Raw genomic sequence first — 24,324 nt, forward strand, 5'->3', positions numbered from 1 at the left:
AGCTCAGCACAAATACCAGAGTAGCCCATTTAGATAAAATAAGATGTAGATGCATATCAAAAATGAAAGCGAAGCTTTAAAAACAGCTGATACTCACTTCCATAGGGTGCCGATTAGAGGGGTGTGCAGACAGAGAGGTGCTAGAGATGAACACGGATACACACAAACCCACACGGCGAGCTTGTTACATACAGCAGTTAGGTTCGGGGTCAGGCTGGGACACAGGTTACCACAGGGTTAAAGCCTCGTGCACATGAGAAAAACAGCAGAAACAGATTTAAGAGAGAGGTGGATGCCAAGAGTGCCATCTGTTTTAGTTACCCCCCCCCCCCTCCAGTTTCCTCTCTCTCCTCTCTCCCATCCCTCCCTAGCTTTCTCCATCTTTGTCTCTCTGCGCATTCCCCACCGATCCCATCTTCCCATCTAAAGCCACAAACATATTTTATCAACAGCTAAATTTTGCTCTCCATTATTTGCTTTCTGAACACCGCTCGAAGCACTGGTAATCAACTAAGATCGCATAGCTACAAGGACGGGCGTGGGGATGGGGAGGAGAGGGGGGTAAGATAAGTCCAAATCTGGCAACCGTCTCTAGTGTAATGACACCTCCATCTCTATGGAAAACCATCCCTTTTGTCTTCACTTGCATGGAAGCTCTTTCTTTTTACTGTTTTGTTCCCAGAAAACCCATGGAACATTTGCCAACATTTTTAAGAGCTGCGAAAAGCAGGATTTTTTTTTCTTCTGTTTTTTTTTTAAGTCTTCCACCTCGCAGGTGTTTCTTTTTAAGGCGTGCTCGACAATGCCAAGTTCGTCTTGGCTCGTCTTGAATGCCGCGGGCCTCGGGGGGAGAGAAAAAAAAAAGCGAGGTTGGAGAAATCTTATTGATTAGCAGTTGTCGCTTCCCTTTTCTTTATCTCACTGTGGCTCTCCTTTTCTATCTCACTCACTCTATCGCCACACACTTTTTTTAAACTGTCGATAAGGGGATGAGAAACCTTTAAAGGACAGGGCCAAGAAAGGAAGAGAGTGAATGAAATCTGGACTATAGCATAAAACTCTCTCCTCTCTCACAGGAAGTGGCTGGGCTTTTTTTTTTTGAGTGTCAAAGAATAAGCTTTAGCAAAGAAAAAAAAATGTCTGTCACATTTAAGTGAGCATTTGTGTATAAGTTTGCATGTCAGAGACTCTTAGCTCACACTAGAGTCCTCAATGTGGGGCTTTTTTTTATTAAGAGGAATCTAATTTCCCTCACACCTTCAGGCTAACATCTCATAGATGCTGTCAGAGCTGATTTATGATGCACGCCTTCTTTTAATACAGAAAATGGAAAAGAATAATCAATCTTATCTTATTCGGATGCGCTCCTGTTTGTCTGATTAGTATTCTAGGAGTAAGTGACACAAACGCAGCCAAACTGGGTTCATTAATATCAAGAAGAATTGCTGCTCGTTAGAGCCACCATGTGGCGCAGATATAAACAGCAACCATCTTGTTCACGGGGAATTTGATAACTGTCAAATCCGTGTTTGGTCCTAACAAAATGTCATGTGAAAGTTATAGCTACAATAAGAAATAATGGATCCACGTTGCTTCCCTTGAGAGAGACAGAATTGATTCCGTTTTTTTTAAATTAGAGAGTGGGTGATAAGAGAGAATAAACAGGTGGACTGCCAGTTAGGATCAGTGCTACACCGGCTGGATGGAAAGAAACATGGGGAAAAGAGGGAGGGAGGAGGAGAGCTCAGAGAGGAGGATGAAAAGAGGAAAACGGGAAAGAAGTGCCATCTGTTTTTTGTTTTTTTTTTGGGGTGGGGGGCATAAAATATGAGTAGCGTTCAGAGGCAGAATTTTAGTATAGACTCTGGGTGTGAAAGGACTTTTCATACAAGGAGGGAGGAGACTACAAGGGCCAGAGAGAGGTAAGGGAGAGAGGGCAGATAAGAGGGAGGTGGACAGATGGAAGACAGAAAGATGAGAGAGGGGGAAAGATTGAGTGAGAGTGAGAAGGAAAGAGGACCAGAGATTGGGTCTGGCAGCGGTGTGAGCGCACTGGGCACACACACATCAGGAGGGGACATGACTCGACATGCCGGCTCAACCCAGCTGGGTCAACGCTCTGCACTGCCATGTTGTTTTGGCTTGGCATCCCCTGCTCTTACAAACACAGACACACGCGGCCACGCACGCACACATACACGCGTACAAACTGACAAACAAATCCAGTCACCCACAGCTTGCTCGCTCCCTCATTCGCACTCTCCCAGTCTCATATCTAGACACACACTCATTCGCAGACAAACACACACTAGCTCACACCCAAAATGCCATGGTTTTGGCTAGAACTGGACGGGCAGGCGAGGGCCCTGGACTAATGGAAACGCCAAACTCGTTACTCTAACGCTGGGTGACAAGGGCACCTTGGGCTGCAGATGTTCCTGCTGATGACAGATGGAGCCTGGCACTGCCAGGGGACAGTGGGCCAGGCCTGCGCCAGCTCCATGCCACCTGCACCCCTCCTCTGTACCCCTCCACACAAACTCCAGCATGCACACACTGCCTCGCTTTCTCACTTGGCCTATCTCTCTTGAACACTGCCCCCCCCCCCCCCCCACCTCCCCCCTTTGTACCCCCACCCCCTATGCGTATGTCTGTCTCTCAATCACTCTTCTTCTTTCTCTTTCTCACACACTGGCATGATACTACTCCTCCTCTGCCCACTGTGATGATGACTGTTTGATGGATCACTGTTTGCGGACAGATATCTATGACACTGGCAAAATGTGCTGGATGAATTGTGTCTGTAGTGGTCCTGATCTTATTAGCAGTCCGAACAAAAATGCGTGTTTCATGAGCCCCATTCAAGATGAACTGCTTTGCAACACATAATCCGGTGCTGCATCCCAACGAGCGCTTTCAAAAAAAGAAAGAAAGAGAGAGACGGTTACCAATGTTTGTCACACATTTTGTCAGTGTTATCCGATGGCTGAGTGTAATCCGTAGCCATTCCCACTTTTGCAGAAAGCAGATTCCAGATCAGCTAATGCATGATGGAGACTGTGTAATGATACCATTTATCTTCATGGAAGTGGTGACAGGCTTCTGGAGGTGATTCGCTGGTCTGGCTCAAGCAGACAGTCCACCAGGATAATTTGCTTGATACTGTTAGTAGCCAGATTACCAAAGTGTGCTCAGCTGTAAATTTGATGATGATGGCTTTTTGCGAGGCTTTCAGTTCTCGGCTCACCATGAAAAAATATCCTGAATCGAGTGAGAAACAACCAGTGATGTTTCTCACTGTGAAAGGCCTCTTCTTTTCCCCCCTCTTTTCTTTTTTGCTCTTTTACTTATTTCTCATCTTAGCTTCTGGTCAGATGTTAAAGATAAATAAAAGGGAACTACGCTGGAGTGGGCGAACACATGAGGAAAACAGGGGGAGGTAAGCCCAGGGTTCACATCAAAGTCTTTTTTTCTCACAGAAAATGGGATGAGATTCTGGAAAAGTGCTTGTGCTGCCACGCCAGCTACAAATCCAGGCACTTCGTCTGTCAGTCTGGGAATCCAAGTGCTGAAAGAACACCAAGACACCAGAGATTCATATGTTTGCCGTTTCATAAATTTTGATAAATCTGACCAGGCCCGGTAGCCAAAGTTGTGTCTCCAAGTTGGCTCAGAGTGGTCTTTCCCACTGTTGGAATTTGTGGACTGTGATATTGAAATACTCTGTGATTAATGTGTATTTTGACATTGAAATGTTATAGAAGTCCCGTAAATGGAACAAACAACGTGCACCAAACATGCATCAAAGTTTCATGGGAGCTTGTGAATCTGTCAGTGTAAAAACCACTTAGCAGCCTCCGGTTTTTCATTGTGACTACAACTCTTTGGAGGGGTTTTTTTTTCAGTACTATTACTGCTGCATTTTTGGTGCTGCACCCCCTTTCCCTACTAATTCAGCACTCTTGCATCAAGCTTGCATCTCTCAACCCCTCCCTTTCATCACTTCATCCAGAAACCATGTGCGGCATGTCATTTCAACTCCCTCCATACTGAAGAAGGGCCCCTAACAAAACAAAACAATTATCTTTCCCCTCGTTAGGACCTGGCTTGCATCCCCTCTCCCTCTTTAACTCGCCTCTTCCTCCTGTCGGACCCAGCCTTTGGTCTTCCCCTTCCGTAGCTGTCTGTGTGACAATAAGTTGAGCTGAGGGTCTCTTAAGTGCTTCTGGAGTGGAGCGTTTAGCTGATTTTAGGCTTCATGTTTCTTTCAAAGGCCTCAGAAGGAACAGGGGCGCAGGATAGTTTTGACATAACGACGAGGACGAGGTGCTCGAGGGAGAAAAATGAAGGGAAGGCAAGAGAGCAGAAGTAGTTCAGCAGATGATGGCATGTAGTGGTATGAGGTGGGCGCTGATGTGTGTTGCTTAAAAGGAAGGGGAATGGATGGGTTGGCAGTGGAAGAGTGAGCAGGTTTCACCATGCCAGCTCTTAATTACTTTAATTGGAGTCATTAGCTAAGTGAGCATGAGAGACATCACCTGCATGGCATGCAGGACCGCACCTGCCACAGCGACATTGCTATCATCATCACACTCCAGCAGAGGGTTTACTGACAGCTCGACACTCAGCAGCAATAATCACCACAAATATATTCACAAGTACAACCCAAGCAAATACAAATATCATCAAATGCAGATAGAAATCACTCAAATATCACTCTTAATGAAATAGAACTTTTTTAGAGAAACTACAGATGCTGCATCTTAGGGATCATCAGATAATAAAAAAGCAGGTTAAGGATACTGTTGGTCTCTTAGTTGAGTCTGAAAAATAGACAAATAACTAAGTGTGTAAGTTGTAGGTGTGTGCAGGAAGAATGATTGCAGCTTTCAAAACCTCTTTCTGTGTTTACATGATTATTTTAAGAGAAACTACAAACGTTGTGAACATATTTCATAAGAACAGCCAAATCACATTGAGCTTATATCAGGCAATGTTACATTTTTACATCAATCCACATTTCTATGCTTAGACTTAATCTTTTAAAGCAATGCATTTCTGAACATAAAAAATTCTCATTTACCACGTTTCAACTGCTAAGCAATGTCAAAATTTTAGCGATAGAGTCATATAATCTTGATTAAGAGATTGTGTGAAATCTAAAGGTAATAAATGAGATTTATGGAGTTGTGTTTTCCATTTGTGGTCTGCTTGTAGCCCTTGGTTGAGCAGGCTCTGGGTGTGTGCACGTAAATAGCTGAGAGCACAAGAGGGAGGGTATTTGAGAGCTGTAAACTCGAAACCACGGACTATTGTCTGGTGACAGTTTAGCTTTGTATAAGCGCTTTTAATCCATCTGCATTCTTTTAAAATAATGAAAGGAAGAAGTGTTGGCCTGGCTTTACTGGAAGCCACAAAAAACTGGCCTATGGTCAGCAGACTTGCCAAGGGGTTCCTTAACTGAATCTCATGTGATGTCTTGCTCCGTCTTCTCCACATTAAATCAGGTTGTAATTGAATTAAATGTTGTTTCAATCTCTTGTAAAACCTTTTAAAGAAATAAAATAAACCCCCTTCACCTTACAGTGTCAGATTAGCAAAAGTCTAACTCACACAGAACCAGAAAAACCCATTTAGTTATTTTACTATGGTTACTGGTTAAAACTACATCAACATTTTATCCAATAACAAACTTTTGTAGGGCTACACCTATCTTTGTTCTGCTAAGCACCCAACAGACAGTCTGGCGGGCAGGTTGGCAGTCAGGCAGAATGGCAGTAGGCTGGCAGGCCTAGCCCGGGGCGCCATCTCCAGCAGAGCCAACTCTGACCAGCTGGTCCACACTAACACCACAGAGTGAACATGTACTGCTGCATCAGAGGGGAAATGGATGTTATAACTGTGGAACAGACACACTCTCACCTAGAACCTGACACCTACAGCAGTAGACCTCTACTGCGGGGATTTAGGTGATAACACACCATCTCACCTATGACTTAACAGGTCTTACAAATAATCCTTCTGGTATACCTCTTCACCATTCAAATTTATTTCCAGAGAGTGCATCCTGGACCCCTGTTCACCCTTACCCGCAGATGCCAGATCTAGGAGCATGATCACTACTCCACTCAGGTCCAAACTAAGCAACAAGCTCCAGGGCGAAAACATAAAGCCAGCACTAAAGTGCCAAAAACTGCAGTGCCTTCAACAAATACTTGAGGCTAGCTTTAAAAAGGGCACATTAAATCCCCATAGATGTTAAAAGGTTCCCCAACTGTACCATCTATTAAGACTTAAACTTTGTATTTTTAAGGTGTGACCACATTATAGCTGGCAGGTCAGGCTTCACTATTGCTCCATCAAACCAGTAAACTGTATCCATCATCTGAGTTTGTGGTAAACTGGCCCTAAAAATCATAGAAACATATTGTCTAACCAGATACTTATTCTGGATGGGATTGCCTTGGCCTCCAGTAACACTGTGAGGAATCTTGGAGTCATTATTGAGCAGGATATGTCTTTCAGCACACACACATTAAACAAATATGTAAGACTGCTTTCTTGCATTTGTGCAATATCTCTAAAATTAAAAACATTGTGTATCAGAGTGATGCTGAAAAACCAGTGCATTTGTTACTTCTAGGTTGGACCACTGTAATTTATTATAACCAGGTTGTTCTAAACACTCTCTGAAAAGCCTTTGATTGATTCAGAGCACTGCAGCTAGAGTACTGAGCGGGACTAAAAAGAAAAAACATATTTCTTCCATATGAGCTTCACTGGCTTCCTGTTAAATCCAGAAACAAATTTAAAATCCTTCTCCTTCAAACTGCTGAATCAAGTCTCATCTTATCTTAAAGACCTCGTAGTACCGTATCGCCCCAAAAGAACACTTTGCTCTCAGACGTCTGCCTTACTTGTAGTTCCTAGGATATTTAAAAGTAGACTGGGAGGCAAAGCCTTCAGCTTCCAGGACCCTCTTCTGTGGAACCAGCTCCCAGTTTCTATATTAGAGACAGACAATCTCTCTATTTTTAAGATTATGCTTAAAAATGTCCTTAATTTTGATTAAGCTTGTAGTTAGGGTTGGAGTAGGTGGCTCTAAGACAGCGGTCCCCAACCCCCGGGCCTCAGACCGGTACCGGTCCTTGAGTCGTTTGGTACCGGGCCGCGAAAGTTGAGGTGTGAAATGTATGGTTTTCATGGTTTTTATCGTTTTTCAGCGTTATTTTGTTATCGTTTTTATCGTTAACTCGGTTTTCCTGGGTCTTTTCATGTGTGTTATGAATAAATCTTCTTTTTTTCGGTACCGGTACTAGTTTTATTTTGTTGTATTTATCCGCGACACCTTAAAGGCCGGTCCGTGAAAATATTGTCGGGCATAAACCGGTCCGTGAGGCAAAAAAGGTTGGGGACTGCTGCTCTAAGAGATAAGGTTACTCCCTAAAAGAGGGTTACTCTTTTAGTTATGCTACAGTAAGCCTTGACTGCTGGGGGCAGTGTGTTTCTTCTTCTTTTTCTTTTCATTCTCTGTGTTTATACATCACTGTATTTAAACATTAGTTATTATTAATTTCTGGCACTCGTCCCCTCACCTCCCATGTTGCAGCAGAGTGCTGTCCCTCCCTGAGTCAGATTTCTTTCTCTTAAAAGGGAGTTTTTCCTTACCACTGTTTTACCAAAGTTTTTCCTTACCACTGTTGCCTAGTGCTTGCTCATAGGTCATCTGATTGTTGGCGTTTTCTCACTATTATTGAAGGAGTCTCTTCGCCATAAGAAAATAAAGCACCTTGACACAACAATTCCTGTGATTTGATGCTATGTAAATAAAATTGAAGTTAAATTAAATGGACTTGGTGGTACTTGTCCTTCTTACTCACTTGAGCACTCAAAGTGTTCACTATTTCACTCAATAAAACACACATACATACATTTACATAGCATTTTTATCTATGCCTAAGCCCTTTCCAACATTCACACACACATTCACAATGGCTGCATCAGGGATAATATGAAGTATTTTTCTTAAGGATACTCAGGCATGCCAACTTGCCAACATGCCTTCCAGTTTGGTAGATCACCTGCCCTAACACCTAAACCACAGCTACCCACACGTTTAGTGGTATTTGGTAGCGCTAGTATAATCACACAGTGTGGTTAATTCTACTAATGGGCCACCCAAGAAATGTTTGGTAAGTTATATTGTTATTTTTTATTTGTCATTTAACACTATTTTGAGGTATTTTATCTCTGTGCAATGGGTGCACCTTGCTAACCAAGCTCGCTAGCTAGCTGATAGCTTAGCACATCATGCTGTGATCTCAATTTTGTCAGTTACTGCTACAGAAAAAAACAAAAAGGGAAAAAAACGTATTAAGTTATTTTTACTTACGGTATATGGTCCAGAGTAGCACGGTGATTTAGCTACAATGAAGCCCCAAGTAGCCAGCAAAGGTAGGAAAGGCCAGGAAATCAATGGAAAGATTTCATCAGCATCAAACTGGTTCAGTGTGGTAATTTTCCTTTTCTTACTATGAATCATAAAATACTTCAATGAGCACTTAATATATTATTATAATGAAGGAAAAAATATATATATAACTTTTCAATAATGAGCAAAATGGGAACCTATAAGTCTCACTTTATCATTCAGTTTCCTTTAAATTCACCTTGACTTAAGTAATATTTCTTGAGTTCCACCCCACCCTCCAACCCCCCCCCCCCCCCCCCCCCCCACACACACACACACACACACACACACATACCCATCACACATACCTCCCAACCATTTCCATGTCTGACAGTTAAAAGGCCTACACACACAGCGAGAGAAAAAGCAGGCAGCTCATTGTGCGTTTTAAAGCGCTAACTAGGCCACTTAGCACCCCGTGACGCTGATCTGATCCCCGAGGCGCTGAACTTGGCAGCAGGCCCTCCTCCTTTCGCTCCTTCCTTTCCCCTCGCCATGGGAACCAGGCCATCCTTAATGACACAGGAGTGCTCCACCGGATCCCACAATGCAAAGGGGGCTGACATCTGTCTTGCTAAGTGGTGCAATCTCTTGTGCACCTTGTTTGTTCAATCAACAACCGTCTTCATCCTCCCCTCCCCTCACTATGCCCATTTTTCTTTTTTTTTAATCTCTCTTCTTCCAGGAAAAAAAAAGATTGGAAAGAGGGTGATACAGGGAGAAGATAGTGAGCTCATCACTCTTTCTTTGTTAACATCATCATGCGGACTGATGGCAAATGCGCTATTGCATAATGACATTTAGGGAAATACAGCCATGATTAGTTATAGATTACTCAGACTTTGACATTTCACAAACAACCCTCTTCACTATGAGGAATTTGTTCATTGTCGTGTGAGTCTCCCAAGCTCTCCACCTTCTCTATATGTCTACGTATAGAGGGAAAAAAAGAAAAAGAAAACAAGTGCCTGATTAAAAGTGGCCCCTAATTCTTCACAGTTAAGACCTGGGCAAATATTTGTCCCATCAATCTCGGAAAATATAGCCATCAACGCAAGATGTTAATCACATGCTAATGGAATCCAAGGGACTCAATGCACCCCCGTAGTGCAATGAACGCTTTCACTTTTTCAGAAAGCCCACGTGAATGCAAATGGCCATCTAAGCAGCCATTTTGACAACATGCCAAGGCAACGTAAAGAGCCCCCTTCTTTATGCTCCTCTGGGAATGTATGTAGGGATGTGTGGGATGAGTTCACTTTACCAGGCCCAGGTGCCAGGATATAAATGAATAATAGGTTTTATGGGCTCTAACGGGGGGGAAAAAGCACATACACACATAATCACACATGCCCTCTTGCTCAAGTGCATCTGTGGTGAAGGATGTTCAAATTCCCACAGCTAGCTTGAAAAGAGATTGGGCATGAGAATAGGTGGTGCCTATACATAATTCAGGGGTCCATGCTGAAACAATTATGTTTGCTTACCGCTAAGTACTTGTGCTCAATAGCCTGCTTGCTGTCTAGTTCGGTGCTTTCAGATGTAAGTGCTATGTGCTAAAAGTCGATGGAACACGGCTTTTTAATAAAATATAGAAGCTGACACTTGAATGCTTGAATACAAGAGTGGGAGGGAAAAAAACAACAAATGCTCTTCATGTTTTTTACTTGAGCTTTGCAGGCAAACTAAATTGCTCTTGTAAATCCAACAGTGTTGGCAGAAAACTAATTAGCAATGCCAGGAAAAAAAGGAATGCGGACAAAGAGGACATTTTAATGACAATATCACAGATCACAATATTTCAGTTTAGATTAATCTAAACACACTTTTAATCATAAGTCCAGTGTGGACCGTTTCTTTTGTTGCGACAGAAAAATGCGTGACCGAAGCTCAGGTCACTTTGTCAACAAGCGATGGTGGGAGAAGCCACCAGAACGTTTACCTTCTGAATAATACATTCAGACTCACAAATACAGATACACATACGATTACACATACAAATATTTGTTCCAGCTATTAAAATAATCACTTTATCGTTTATGAAAAATAGTGGCTCACTTTGGCTGTGATTTGATTCAAATTAAAAACTTGTCTCCTACTTGAATTTCTATGTGATTTGCAACACAGGATTGCATTCAGACAGCACAAAATGTCATGAAGCCTTGTTGCGGCAGCTTTTACAGTGTTACACGTGCCTGGAACCTGCAGCCATGGCGCTCTTTTCTTCACGGCCTGTCTCACACTTGCACTCTTCCACCACCATCACTCGCTTCTCCCGGACGTCGGCTCCACAGCGCAGAGGCACAGTAACAGTCTGAGCTTTTGATGGTGCACAGCGGGAGCAGGGGGCCCGCCGGTGGAAGGCTCCTGTCTCAGGACTCAGTCCTTCAAACTCTCCTTCAGACGGGACAAAGAGGGAGCTGCATTGGCCGAAACACAGCTTGTTGTGTACTGTCACTGTTTCGCATCCATCTGCTGTCACATGCTGGGAAGATGACAGCGAGGGTCAGGTTTAGGGTAAACACAGCAGCTATAGACATAAATGTTTCCTTTACCTCTGAGAAAGTAAAAATCAGCGCTTCAACACCACAGCTAATGCAGACTGTAATAATCATTTTTTTTAAAAATCAACACTAATGTGACTAACAGTGAGAAATTTCCAATATTCTGTGTAGTCGTGTAAGAAGTCAGTTAACCTGACGCTGATTTGCATGTGCATATTAATGGGCAAAGAACTGAAAACGTATGATTCTTTGGCTCTTACCTGAGTGAAAGGTACTGCAGTGCATGTCTGCTTCATGTCCTTCAGGTTCACTGGCAAAGACATCTTGCCGCCTTTATCTATGACTTTCTGCCACATTTGCAGGCCCTGCTTCTTCTTTAGCTCTAACTCAGTGGGGTTTTTAGGGCGCAGGTTGTGTAGTGGATTTACAGGAGCCTTGTTGCCCACAGCCTGACCTGGACGACCGCGAGACAAGAAGGAAGGGAAGGGCAGTCTGGTACTGTGGGAAGGGGCTCTTCTGGGGGTCAGTCCTCTTCTGAAGAATCCAGACTGGGTCAGGGTATGATGGTCCAGCTGCACAACCTTGACAATCCCCCGGACAGGTTCCTCTGGTCCGCTGCCAGATGACTCAAAATCAACCCTGGATCCTTTCACATACGAGCTGTAAGGAAGTGTAAGAGCCGCCGCTGTCCAACTTGACAAAAAGATAAAGGCGATGAGGAGAGCCATACTCTGAGGAAAAGTTGGATAACCGGCAGAAATGACTTGAAACACTGAAATTATTTTAAAATTTACCACTATTGACTTTAAAACATTTAATTAAAAAAGAAATCTTTGTCTGGTAGTTTGTGGTCCAAGGTTCCAAATGGCAACCTTGCTGTCAGTGCTTTGCCAGTATGGCGGAGGGAGTCTTTTTATGTAGGTGGCTGCCAATTCTCACCTGCGTTTAATGCAAAGAAGGTGTCACAATTCCCACACCAGACCAGACATCACACCCAGCTTAAAAGTCCAGGTCGTGGATGGTTGCCAGACTGAGAGGATTTTAGTTTCAAAGCAAGTGTGGAAAAGACGGTCATAAAAACATAACATTTGAAAGGTGAGCTTGATCTCGGAGTTCAAACTAATCCGATCTGGGCTGATTCCACAAACACTAATTATGCTGCGACTTTTATTTAGAATGCTTTTAATTAAAAAATAAGAGAGAATATTTACAACAACAACAAAAGAACATCAACAGATATAGAAGTTTTTTCAACAGTTGAATGGAAAGACCTTCAGTCTCCTTCAGCATAGAGGAAGTATGAACACCATTCTTGTAAAACATGGTCTAATGTTTGCTATTTGCTGCCTAACAGCACCAAATATCCCATAGGTATTCATCTGGTTATAGAAAAACATATAAGATATCAATATCTTTTAAATAAAAGTCTTTTCTTGTCCTAGCACACAACCGCATATAATTTTTTATTGGCAGAAATGACTGCAGTGCTGATAAGAAAGAATTATAAATAAATAAATATAACGGTAAGAAAACATTAACAGTTGTGGGAATTTATTAGAATGAATCACTAAATTAGAATTCTTGATGCACAATTAACCTAAATTCAACCTGGAGGTCTGGGATTTTTACGTGTATGCGTAAACACTCAAAGTATACTCGCACAGTTTCAGAAAGACTTTTGAAACACTGTCTCATCAGCTGGGCCGGTCATTCAACAGGTGTTCCTGCTGCCTTTGACTGTAAAGCAATAATGAGTTTATGTTCCCCGTGTAAACAAACAGTCTCCTTCCCATGTATTCCCGCAAGCAGTTTCTTAGCCTCTCCCTTGGCATCCCATCATTGCGCCATTAGACTTGATTGTGCTCTGTCACCCGTGACGTGATCACATGCTGGCTGTTGAAAGCAGACTAGCTGACAGTCTTATAACAGAACCAGTGTTTAACTTTCTCATATACAAGCCTGGGCTTTAAAAGTCACTTTCCCCTCCCTTCTTCTCAGTTTCTGCTTCCCAGAATCACTATTTAACATTAGCGCATACAATGAGAAAGATTAGGAAAGGTAAATGAATCTGGTTTATTTGTAGGTTTTTTATCACATGCACTCATGTGGGTGACATTTGTAGTATCAACCTTATTTAACAGCAAGATAAGTAGTAATTCAAGGTTATGCGACTGTGTTTAAAAAGCATTCAAGGTCTATTCCTCCAGCTACAGCATGATCATTCTCCACTAGAGGGCACAGTTTACAAACTATTGCCTCCTTCTTCCATTCAATTGCCCCTTTAGTATTTAAACAAACCTCCAGACTGTGACTGTGTGCATTTTACAATCAGTATTTTTGTAGAGCCCCTATGTTGTTTCACTGCTTTTCAACAAAAGGCTGTACTGACAGGTTAGATCTGCTTTTCTTGCTTCCTTATTCTCAAGGGTTGCCACATCAGGTAGCTCCGGATGTGTGATTTGGCAGATATCTAAAGGCCTTCCTGATATAACTGCAAAAGGATTTGTGTCTCCTCCCAGTATTGAACTGGGAATCTTTGGACTCCTGTTCATTTATACCATTCTCTAGAAAGACACCAGTAAATATTTGAATAAACCAATGACACGTCAGCAGCTTGTTGTGGGGGTTAAAAGCTGAACAGGCGGCTTTTGTTTCTGTTTATTCAAATGACAAGTACACCATATAAAAGATGGCCCGTCATAAACTGTGACAATAAAGTTACTCCAGGAAGTAATGCATTAGAATTATTCACATACTGGAAGGAAACGGTCCATGAATGTGTAACTTTGTGAAAGCCCGACTGCCAGCTTTTTCCGACAATACCAGATTTGGATGAAAATATGTTTATCTAGTATGCAGTTTGGGCATTAACTTTCTGGACAAATCCGCTTTTTCGATTTCTCTATACGTCATATTAAATGACATTTTAAATCAAAGAATGGAAATGTGACTAAAAAGCAGACTTTTAACTTTTATTCAAGAGGTTGAAAGTAAAAATTTTGCATTAACTGTTTCGGGATTGCAGTCATTTTTATATGCAGTCCCAGATTTTTGGAAGCTCAAAAGTAACTGGTCAGAGTAACAATTTCAACACAAGGAGTGATTGAAACCATAAACATCACCAACTGCTGTGTTTCCTTTCTTGAAATGCTCTGTTATGCCACTGTGGCCTTCACCTTCAAGGGCTGCTTGTTTGTGGGTCTGTCTGCATTCACTTTTGCCATCAGAAACTGAGCATGCTCTGTTGGGATGAGATCAGATGACTGACATTGACATTGAAGAATTTCTCTTTTCTTTGCCTTTAAGGACTTCTTGGGTTACGTACATTTGTTTTGCATCATTATCCATTTGCACTGTAACACAAAGTCCTATCAGTTTTGCACCAGCTGGTTGCATCTAAGCAGAGAGTATAGCCCTGCACACTTCACAGTTCTTCCTGCTGCTGCTATCGGCAGTCATATCATCAATAAACATTAGTGACCCGATTTCACTTGCAGCCATACATGCCCATGAGCCGTTTCTTTTCTTCTTCATACTTCTTCCCAGGTAAACTTTGGTTTCAACTGCCCAAAGGTTTCTTTTTGTTTTTAGAGCTGTGCTGACTCTTTAGATGATGTCTGGCAAAGCCTAATCTAATGTTCTTGAGTGTAACCAGTGCTCCCTACTGTAATTCCTCTGTATTTCCATTCATGATTCATGTTGTGATTGGAGATTTTGGCACTGGTACGACTTTCAGGACTTTTGGTGCTGCTGTCCAGTTCATTCCTTTTTATGATTGCAGATTGTTGATTTTGCCACTTTTAATGTTTTTCTCTGTGATCATTTATTGTTTGGTTTTTTTTGTTGTTTTTTTTTTTTTCAGTCTAAATGGCCTCATTCACTGGCAGCTTTATGTCTTTTGAAATCATATTGAGAGTTCCAATCAACCACCAACAAATTGAGACTTGATATTTAGAATCAACTGGAGGTATCTGCTTAATTCGTTATGAAAAATCAGCGGAAATAAACTCATCTGGCCATTAAACTGTTTGTCAGAGACTTTATCTTTAAGATTGTCCTCGGGAGATTTTATTCCTAAGTGTATCTACTAAAAAAGTCTATATTTTATAAGAATTTTATAAGAAAACAAACAAACAATCAATCTATGATCTATGACATCTTGAGGTAGTATGATCACATTGTACCACATCAAGATGTTTTACATTTTTTTTTATGTCATCAGGACACCACAAAGCCAGCTAGAAAACATAACATACTATACTATAGAATACTTCTGAAGTTTATAAGTTGGGGACATTGATCAAAACTCTTCACTACTGTCTGTAACTTTAACCCAGTTCATATTCAACAGGCCGGGCTTCAGTCTCCGGTGAACAAAGACGGAATGACTGTGCTTAAGAAGGGTTTTATTTTCCACAATAAAATGTTCAAGGTTTAGTGTTATTGTTATTGTCCCACTAGAAAGTAATATAATCAGGTTGCAGATAGGTATGTCAGTGGTAAAAACAAAAAGACATGGAGTCGTTTAGTCCTCCAGGCAGATTAATAGAAAGACAACCTCAGGGGAATAACTCAAACTCCCAAAGAAATGTCTGGTTCAGACTGAGGTTATTTTAGTTAACTCAAACTCAAACTCAAAATTGAAAACATTTAGGAAAAAATATTAGAAAATGAAAACTACAACACACCAAATAAAAAAAATACAGAAAATGTTGTTACTTTTGGTAATTTTGGTCAAATTTGTGAAAACAACCTGCATGAGGAGGCATTGGTTCATATATTTACTGAAAAAGGCTGTTTGTGAGTCTGCTGCCTTGATAAAACGTTGTGTTTGTATGCATGTCTTTAGTTTTTTTGACCTGTGTGGCTAAAAGACAGATGGCTCTATGGTATAGTGGTTGACACATTCACCTACACATAACATTTCCCCAATTTGAGACTGGGTGGAGGCACAGTAGATTGGTACTCTCAGTGTTGATACGAGTCCCAGATAAAAGGGACTTTCCATATGCTTGAAGTTCTTATAAGAACGTTGACCTAAAAAAGAACTTAATAATGTCATAACGCTATCAAACATAATCAGATGTTGAGGTTTATCTGTTTTATGATGTTTATGATGGCTGTGGCAGAACATGTGACTGTAAAACCGGCTGCGTCACCAGCTAGCACACACACACACACACACACACACACACACACACACACACACACACACACACACACTGTGTGATCAATCCTGCTTAGTATAAATTGAAATGTATCAAATAAAATTAACCTGTGGAAATATAATTTACTTTACTTATTAAAGTGTTTTAACCATACTGATCAAATATACCTTTTCATCCCTCATGCAATTAAACACCTGTTTGTTGATATTAATATGTAACTTATACACTTTGTTAAGTCTACTTATTACCTGCCACTATTTTTTTTCTTAATGCCTGAATACTAGACATTTTCCAAAGCTTGAAGCAGACTGTTGAACCACGAGATTTAACTCAAAAGATTAAATTGGAGTGGATATACTAAAAAATATGAGTTCATTCAACACTAACATGACTGATGTTCAGGGTTGTGTAAGGACTTCATACATAGAAAAACTGTAAGATAATGTAAGCAGACGATTAAAACATGGAATGCTAATGGGAAATTAAACTAAAAAACTGAACGTGAATGATATGAACTGCACTAACTTTTTTAATAAGTAACAGTGGCAAAATAAATTGTATTTATTTATAGCTGTCAACATTTTAAGAAAAACAGTTTCTTACTACATATTAAATTAATTTTCTGATATCACTGAAAATCCGAAGGAAAAAGACAAAAATAGGGAACAACATACGTAAGAAGAAAAGTTGGCAACTGGATTTCTTTAGGTTTGCAAAGACATTTCACCTAAAACTACTCAATCTACTGAAAACTACTCAAGACTTCCAGTTGCCTCTTTTTACGCTTGATCGGGGTGACTGATAAATTACACAGACATAAAGAAAAATACTCTGGAAATGAGTTCGTTCATTCTAGCAACATCAGTAAAATAAAATGACAATGTAAGAAGTGACACTGTTACAATAGAAGTAATGGGAGCTGTAATTTTTCTGCATGCGCACAAAATAATCATAAAAAAAGATTGATGAAACTGTTATGGTGATGAAAAACTGTGATAACGGATAAAAAATGAGTGAAACTGTTATGGTGATGAAAAACTGTCATAGTGGAGGAAAAATTGTTTCCGAGCATGGAGGGCAATCCACAGATCAGCGCTCCTGTCAGTTAATGCTCACTGAAAATATTCGACCTGAATGTGACATGTTTGCATTGAGCGGGAGCACTGTAGCAATAATTGGTGTTATGTTGTAAGTTAGTTAGCTAAGGCTAAGCAGACCATCTTTTCTCTTCGACCTTACATTAAATAGACATAATGTTCAGTGGTAATGTTCAAATATACCTTTTCATCCCTCATGCAATTAAACACCTGTTTGTTGATATTAATATGTAACTTATACACTTTGTTAAGTCTACTTATTACCTGCCACTATTTTTTTTCTTAATGCCTGAATACTAGACATTTTCCAAAGCTTGAAGCAGACTGTTGAACCACGAGATTTAACTCAAAAGATTAAATTGGAGTGGATATACTAAAAAATATGAGTTCATTCAACACTAACATGACTGATGTTCAGGGTTGTGTAAGGACTTCATACATAGATTACTTTTGAAGTCTGTCTTATCACCAGTGTTCATGATAACTTAACTGCTTTCTGTGTCCTGCAGATAAAAGCAGCAGCATTAATGGAAAATTCAACTCTTATCAAGTCTTTCTTTAATAATTAGCTTACGTATTATCTCCGGCCACTTTATTGGCACCTCTTACTAAAACCAGGTTGGACTTACATTTGACTACAGAAATGACTTCTATCTTCATGGCATCAATTTAAAAAGGGACTATAAATACTTTTTAAAGATTTTGGGGCTTATTGACGTGAGAGCGTCACATAGCTGCCTGAGATTTGTCAGCTGCACATTCATGGTGTAAATCTCCCCTTTCACCACATCACAAAGGTGATCTACTGGATTCGGATCTGGTGACTCTGGAGGCCATTTGAATACAGTTAACTCATTGTCATATTCAAGAAGCCAGTTTGAGATTACTTGAGCTTTGTGACATGACACTGTGGTCATAAAGAGAAAGAATACTCGGGTAGGGTGTGGCATTTAAATGATACTGAGTTGATACCAATGGGTTTGATACAATGCAGGATGCATCCGTGGTTTCATGTTGTTTACATCAAAATGAAACCCTACCATCCATCTGTGTCACAGTAGAGATTGAGACCCATCAGAATTTTAGTCAGAAAATTGCAGTTTCAGTTTCCTGTTCTTGGCTGACAAGTGTGGCTTTCTGCTGACGTCACCCATCTGCTTCAAGGTTCCACATGTTTTCTGTTTAGAGATGCTCTTCTACATTTTTGGTTGTAAAAAGTGGTTATTTGAGTTACTGTTTCAGCCAGAAAACTGTTGCTCACTGGATATTTTCTAATTTCTGGACCATTAATTGTAAACACTAGAGACGGTTGTGTGGGAAAATTGACAAGCCTGTCTGGCACCAACAGCTATGCCATGTTCAGAGTCACTTAAATTACTTTTCTTCCGTATTTTGATGCTCAATTTGAACTTCAGCAGGTCGTCTTGACCATGTGCATATGCCGAAATTCACAGAGTTACTATCATGTGATTCATATTCGACTTATCAAACAACTGAGAAGGTGTACCTAAAAAGTTGTAAAGTAAGATAAAAAATTCAAGTAAACTACAATCAATTATGGCACAAGTTCAGTTTGTTCTTTTTATTATTTAGAAGTGATCATACATAAAAAAATAAACTCATAACATTAATTTAGTGACTGTAAACCACTGACACAAAGAAACCAGAGTTCTCTGCACTGTGCATCATTTCAAGTGTATCAGCACATACAGCAGGAGACCCTCACACAAACATAAATAAATCACAGTATAAGTGTGTACAGATACATCGTTTTAAAAGTAAAAAGATGTTACTAGCTTTTCCTCTATCTTTGTATGAAAGCTTTAAAAACCAGAAGAGGCAGAGCATTCAATGTTCAGCTGAAAATCTGCTTTGAATCAAATACTAGAAAACTTTCCACAGACAAAACCGCTTAGCAAAATTTCTCCAAAGTTGAATTATCGATCTTTTCTAGCCTTGCAGTAGAGAACCATTGAAACCACCATGGCAGCGATCTGCAAAGACAACAGTTAATCAACATTAGATCTAACTACAGTGATCTGAGATGAGATACAAGTTACAATGTGGACAAATTCTGTGTCATATTCTGTACTCTGTAAGATGCAAATTGCTGAACAAGCTGTGGACTTTGCTGCAACTGTCATGCCATTTATAAGGTAAGGTTGAGTCAAATTATGGGATGTTAACTGAACTGTTTATTTTATTCAAAAATAAATAAGGTGTTCATTTGGGCTGAAACTATTTCCTCTTACTTCAAGAGTCAAATCAGTATGAAAATTAACTTTTTTAAATATGTTGTTTCACAGTAATAAAATTAAAATGAATCACCCAGAAAAAAGACACACACACTGTGTCATCTAGTATCATTTATAAGTATATGTAAGATATATGGCCATAAAGAAATTGAAGATAAAAATATACACAATAGATAATAACTAGCATGCAGTATATAACTGATGGATGACGAACGTGAACGATACCTCGAGAGCAGCGATCCCCATTGCCACACCTGCAATGACCAGAGCGTTGTCCTCTATCAGCTGCAGCAGTTTGTCAAAGCAGCCATCGATGTTCTAAAAGCAAAACAAATGTTTTTAGCTGAGGATGGGAAACACTGCTGTGCACTGTACATTGGATTCATTCTGTTGCTGACATGCATAAAATTAGGCCAAATGTAGGCTGGTCTCATACCGAATGTTGCGCTTCATTTTCATTGCATTTCTCAGCACTGATGGTTGAATTACAGCATGGGGCTGGATAGAGACCGTTACTGTTAAAAGGCGAGTCTGTAAAATCTGTGTAGTTCCTGTATCCACAGCATTTAAGCTAGAAGAGAGCAAAAAACTGTTAATGCAACAAGTTTTTAATTACCATAACAACAGAACAAAATTACGACTACAAGTTTGATTAATGTGTAAAATGTGAAGTAATTCAAAACGTTAGTCTTAAAATTTTGATCAAATAAACCTCCATGTGCAGATAGATCACAAACCTTTCTCTTAAATAAATAAATGGGTACAGTACCTCTTTCATTGTGTTGCTCCAGACAGAAGTCAGCTGGTTTTCATTTCCATAGTTGTTTTTAATGCTCTTTTGGACGTTTTTCTCCAGTTCCTGAAGAAGCTCACCAGCCTGAGAGACACAGACAGACAGTAGCACGTTATCATGCTTTTTAGTTTCTAAATCTGACCATTGGCAGCTCTTGCCAGATTTTGCTCTTCAGAGCTACTTACCACATCTTTGAAGACAAAGAGCACAATGGCTCCTGCAACCTCGATGAGGAAGATAATCAAAACAATACTGAAGAACTAAAAGGGGGAAAACGAAAAAGCATACTGTAAAACATTCTTAAAAGCATACTCTTAAGGTGTCAGTGGAGAAACAGATGTATAGTTACAAGAAAGTACCTGCTCAAATATGAAGCTAAAGAGTAGCTACAGAAGAATCACAATCTTAAGTCACTATACAGTACATGTCCATTAATACGATAAAGTTTTCAAGATGGCTATTTACTGTGCATTTCTAAGTCAGTGTAACAGCAAACCCAGCCCTAAAACACATTTATTTCCTGCAGTGTTTGTTTTTTTGTGTGCAGTACATTAATTGGCTGTTGGATATGCCTTTCCACACTAACTGCCATTTGTACACTACGAGTTTTGTCTTCTTTATCCACTCACATCTATCATATTGCCTTTAGCCTCATTAATTTGACAAGAACTAGCGTCAGCAGTCATAAAGTGCTGGCTCTGGTAAGTCAGACTGTTGAAGAATCTTTCAAGAGCACCTGCACCTGTTTTCAAATGTATCGATAGCACACGAAGAAGAAATTTACTGATGTGTCAGTATTTGGTCACATCATGTGTGAGGACACACGTCTTTAAATGAATGGCAAAAGGAAATACTAAACACTTCTTTTAAACATTTTTCTGACTCAGCTGACTTAAATATAATTCTCTCTACTCCCCAGTTATAAACTGAAATTGTCATCTCAAGGAAAGACTTTGGTGCCATGTTATATTTTATTGATTTGGGCAAAGTTGCAAACTTTATTATCCTACTATTACAGACACAGAAGACCATATCTGCTGTTCTTTCTTTCTTTCTTTTTTTACAAATGTTTTATTCATTTATTTTTATTCCAAACTTTGCTCACCGTCAGCAGCATGCACTTGCTCTCCCTGATGGCACCGCAGCAGCCCAGGAAGCCAATCAGAACTAGTACAGCACCCACGGCGATGAGCAGGTAGCTGACGTTTGCCAGTTGTGATAAGGAGGAGGAGTCTTCCACCTCATCCAGTATATCCAGAAAGGAACTCCTGTCCACCTGCACCCAAATTCCCACACCCAGAATGACGGCACCTGCTAACTGCAGGTTTATGAAGAAAGAAAGGAGAGAAAGAAAAAAACTGTAAGATAATGTAAGCAGACGATTAAAACATGGAATGCTAATGGGAAATTAAACTAAAAAACTGAACGTGAATGATATGAACTGCACTAACTTTTTTAATAAGTAACAGTGGCAAAATAAATTGTATTTATTTATAGCTGTCAACATTTTAAGAAAAACAGTTTCTTACTACATATTAAATTAATTTTCTGATATCACTGAAAATCCGAAGGAAAAAGACAAAAATAGGGAACAACATACGTAAGAAGAAAAGTTGGCAACTGGATTTCTTTAGGTTTGCAAAGACATTTCACCTAAAACTACTCAATCTACTGAAAACTACTCAAGACTTCCAGTTGCCTCTTTTTACGCTTGATCGGGGTGACTGATAAATTACACAGACATAAAGAAAAATACTCTGGAAATGAGTTCGTTCATTCTAGCAACATCAGTAAAATAAAATGACAATGTAAGAAGTGACACTGTTACAATAGAAGTAATGGGAGCTGTAATTTTTCTGCATGCGCACAAAGTAATCATAAAAAAAGATTGATGAAACTGTTATGGTGATGAAAAACTGTGATAGTGGAGGAAAAATTGTTTCCGAGCATGGAGGGCAATCCACAGATCAGCGCTCCTGTCAGTTAATGCTCACTGAAAATATTCAACCTGAATGTGACATGTTTGCATTGAGCGGGAGCACTGTAGCGATAATTGGTGTTATGTTGTAAGTTAGTTAGCTAAGGCTAAGCAGACCATCTTTTCTCTTCGACCTTACATTAAATAGACATAATGTTCAGTGGTAATGTTCATCTAATCTGATTTATGGGGAAAAGCAAATATTCACATTATCGAAAACTCTGACTTAAAGCCATATCTGAACAGAGAAAGTGGGCTAAAATGTACGTCTTATTGAGACTACCTATAAAAGAGAATAATTCATACAGCCAAATGAAATGGTTTGGCCTTTTTTGATTCACTACTCTCTGTAAAGTCTTCTTTGTAGTCTGGTGTAGGATGTGAAACCAAGCTGTTGAAGAGATGCAGACAAACAGAAGTTCTCTCTTTTTTCCAACTTACAAAGATGCCGCCATTGAAGATGAACATCATAATTTTGAGAAAGCTGGAACAACACATTTTGGCTGATTTCTGTTTTTTCACTCTGTTGAAGAAACAAGAACAAAAAAAATTATGTCAGTTCAGGTGAAAACAACTTATCTAGTGTAATTACAATTATTCTTTTTCAGCATTTAACATGGGGAACTTTTCTTTTACTGCTGAAATTCAAATCAATAGCAAGAGGCAGACAACACAAGCAGTGGCCAACATGGGTCACTCGGCATTCGCTTGGGTTAAACATTAACCAAAGTAGCTGGCAGCAAAAGAGTGGGGGGTCGTAATCTTCTTTAAATATACCAATCGTTTCATGCTGACGTCATGCAGTTTCGGTTGAAGCATTGCCCAAGTCTACATGTTATTTTTTATTCATTTTGCTGCTAGTTATTTAAATCATCCTACTCTAGGCACCTCAGCTGGGTGATATGCTTGCTTCTTTTTTTCCTTGCATTAAAGTCTGTATTTGGTTGAGTTGAGGTAAAAAAAATAGCTTCCTCTAGCTTTGAACTGCAAGTGTGCTGAAATATTACAGCTGAGGTACCTTATCAGGTTAGTGGTTTCACAGTTTAGGTAGCACAGGAGTGCCATAAAAGAGGCACACACAACCCCTTGTCCATTAACTTGCACAACCTAACATGCCTGTTCCTGGTATCAGAGAAATAAACTCCGTTTTATAGTGACTGTCATGTTCTTCCTTATTGCAGCTTTGACAACAGCAATCAATTGGACCTACTTTGCAGCTGCAACCTTGTTTCCATGAGGCAATAAAGTTCCCTTATAACACCTCCATGTTAATTTCTGAATACATACTCGAGCAGCCACAGAAGAGGGGAATAAATTACTTAAACTCTAAGAAGAAAATATGTTTCTGCACCAACACTTTTAATAGAAATGCAGCAGCTAAATAACTCAGTTTGATGGTTTTTTTTGTTTTTTGTACCTGTTTTTATACAAAATAATAACACTTGGATATTGCTAAGGAATAGTAATCATGTCACTACAACTTGCCTAATGTTAATAAAATCCTTTGATTACAGAACAAACCATTCATCATCCGGATGAGCTTTAGATTAAGGAAGATTAATAGCAGTGTAGTTGTGGAGTTTGAATTAAAAAGTGAAGAAAGCAACTATACCTGTGTTGTACTGAGGTGTGCGTGTCCGCTGAGGTCTGATCAGCGAGGAGTGTCTGTGCATCGACGATTTGGACTGCCCATTTAAGTTCTCACAGGTCGCACAACCCCATGACCAACACGCCAACCATAGGACACACACACACACACACACACACACACACACACACACACACACACACACACACACAGGGTTCAAAGTTATTTTCAATCACATTTCACAACTTTCCATGACATTGAGATACGTTTTTATGACCAAATGTCACGAAGACAAAAAAAATCAGACAACAACATCATATAAAGCAATTTAATCTGACAAGAGATATTTTCTCAGGTGACGTAATTCAGTCACAAGCTCCTATACAAGGGTATCTGGGAAGCATGTTTTCCAAAACTTCCTGGTTTCATTGTTTTCTTGCAACTCATCAAGGGCTGAAAAAAATACTAATT

At 39.9% G+C, this 24,324-nt stretch overlaps 2 protein-coding genes across 2 annotated transcripts; both read right to left on the reverse strand.

The window, feature by feature from the left end:
• Positions 1-10,655: 10,655 nt before the first annotated feature.
• dand5 (DAN domain family, member 5) lies at positions 10,656-11,702 on the reverse strand. Its single transcript, XM_004567920.1, has 2 exons — positions 11,235-11,702; positions 10,656-10,955 (listed from the first exon to the last, which is right to left on the reverse strand). Exons 1-2 carry the CDS (start codon positions 11,700-11,702, stop codon positions 10,656-10,658), a joined length of 768 nt encoding a protein of 255 aa, XP_004567977.1.
• Positions 11,703-18,794: 7,092 nt separating this feature from the next.
• On the reverse strand, positions 18,795-23,982 carry tspan34a (tetraspanin 34a). Its single transcript, XM_004567840.2, has 8 exons — positions 23,878-23,982; positions 22,707-22,788; positions 21,393-21,605; positions 20,473-20,547; positions 20,264-20,371; positions 19,931-20,065; positions 19,720-19,812; positions 18,795-19,233 (listed from the first exon to the last, which is right to left on the reverse strand). Exons 2-8 carry the CDS (start codon positions 22,761-22,763, stop codon positions 19,177-19,179), a joined length of 738 nt encoding a protein of 245 aa, XP_004567897.1. The 5' UTR covers positions 22,764-22,788; positions 23,878-23,982; the 3' UTR covers positions 18,795-19,176.
• Positions 23,983-24,324: the final 342 nt, after the last annotated feature.

This window comes from Maylandia zebra, linkage group LG6, assembly GCF_041146795.1.
Source record: "Maylandia zebra isolate NMK-2024a linkage group LG6, Mzebra_GT3a, whole genome shotgun sequence".
Classification (NCBI taxonomy): Eukaryota; Metazoa; Chordata; class Actinopteri; order Cichliformes; family Cichlidae; genus Maylandia; species Maylandia zebra.

Excerpts from the sequence above, each read along its gene's own strand:
- dand5 (XM_004567920.1), bottom strand. The coding sequence starts at position 11,702 with ATGGCTCTCCTCATCGCCTTTATCTTTTTGTCAAGTTGGACAGCGGCG. Across the intron at positions 10,956-11,234 it reads CTGCAGTACCTTTCACTCAG|CATGTGACAGCAGATGGATG; the intron begins GTAAGAGCCAAA and ends TCATCTTCCCAG.
- tspan34a (XM_004567840.2), bottom strand. The coding sequence starts at position 22,763 with ATGTGTTGTTCCAGCTTTCTCAAAATTATGATGTTCATCTTCAATGGC. Across the intron at positions 20,548-21,392 it reads GCAAGTGCATGCTGCTGACG|TTCTTCAGTATTGTTTTGAT; the intron begins GTGAGCAAAGTT and ends TCCCCCTTTTAG. Across the intron at positions 19,234-19,719 it reads TGGGGATCGCTGCTCTCGAG|ATCGCTGCCATGGTGGTTTC; the intron begins GTATCGTTCACG and ends TTGTCTTTGCAG.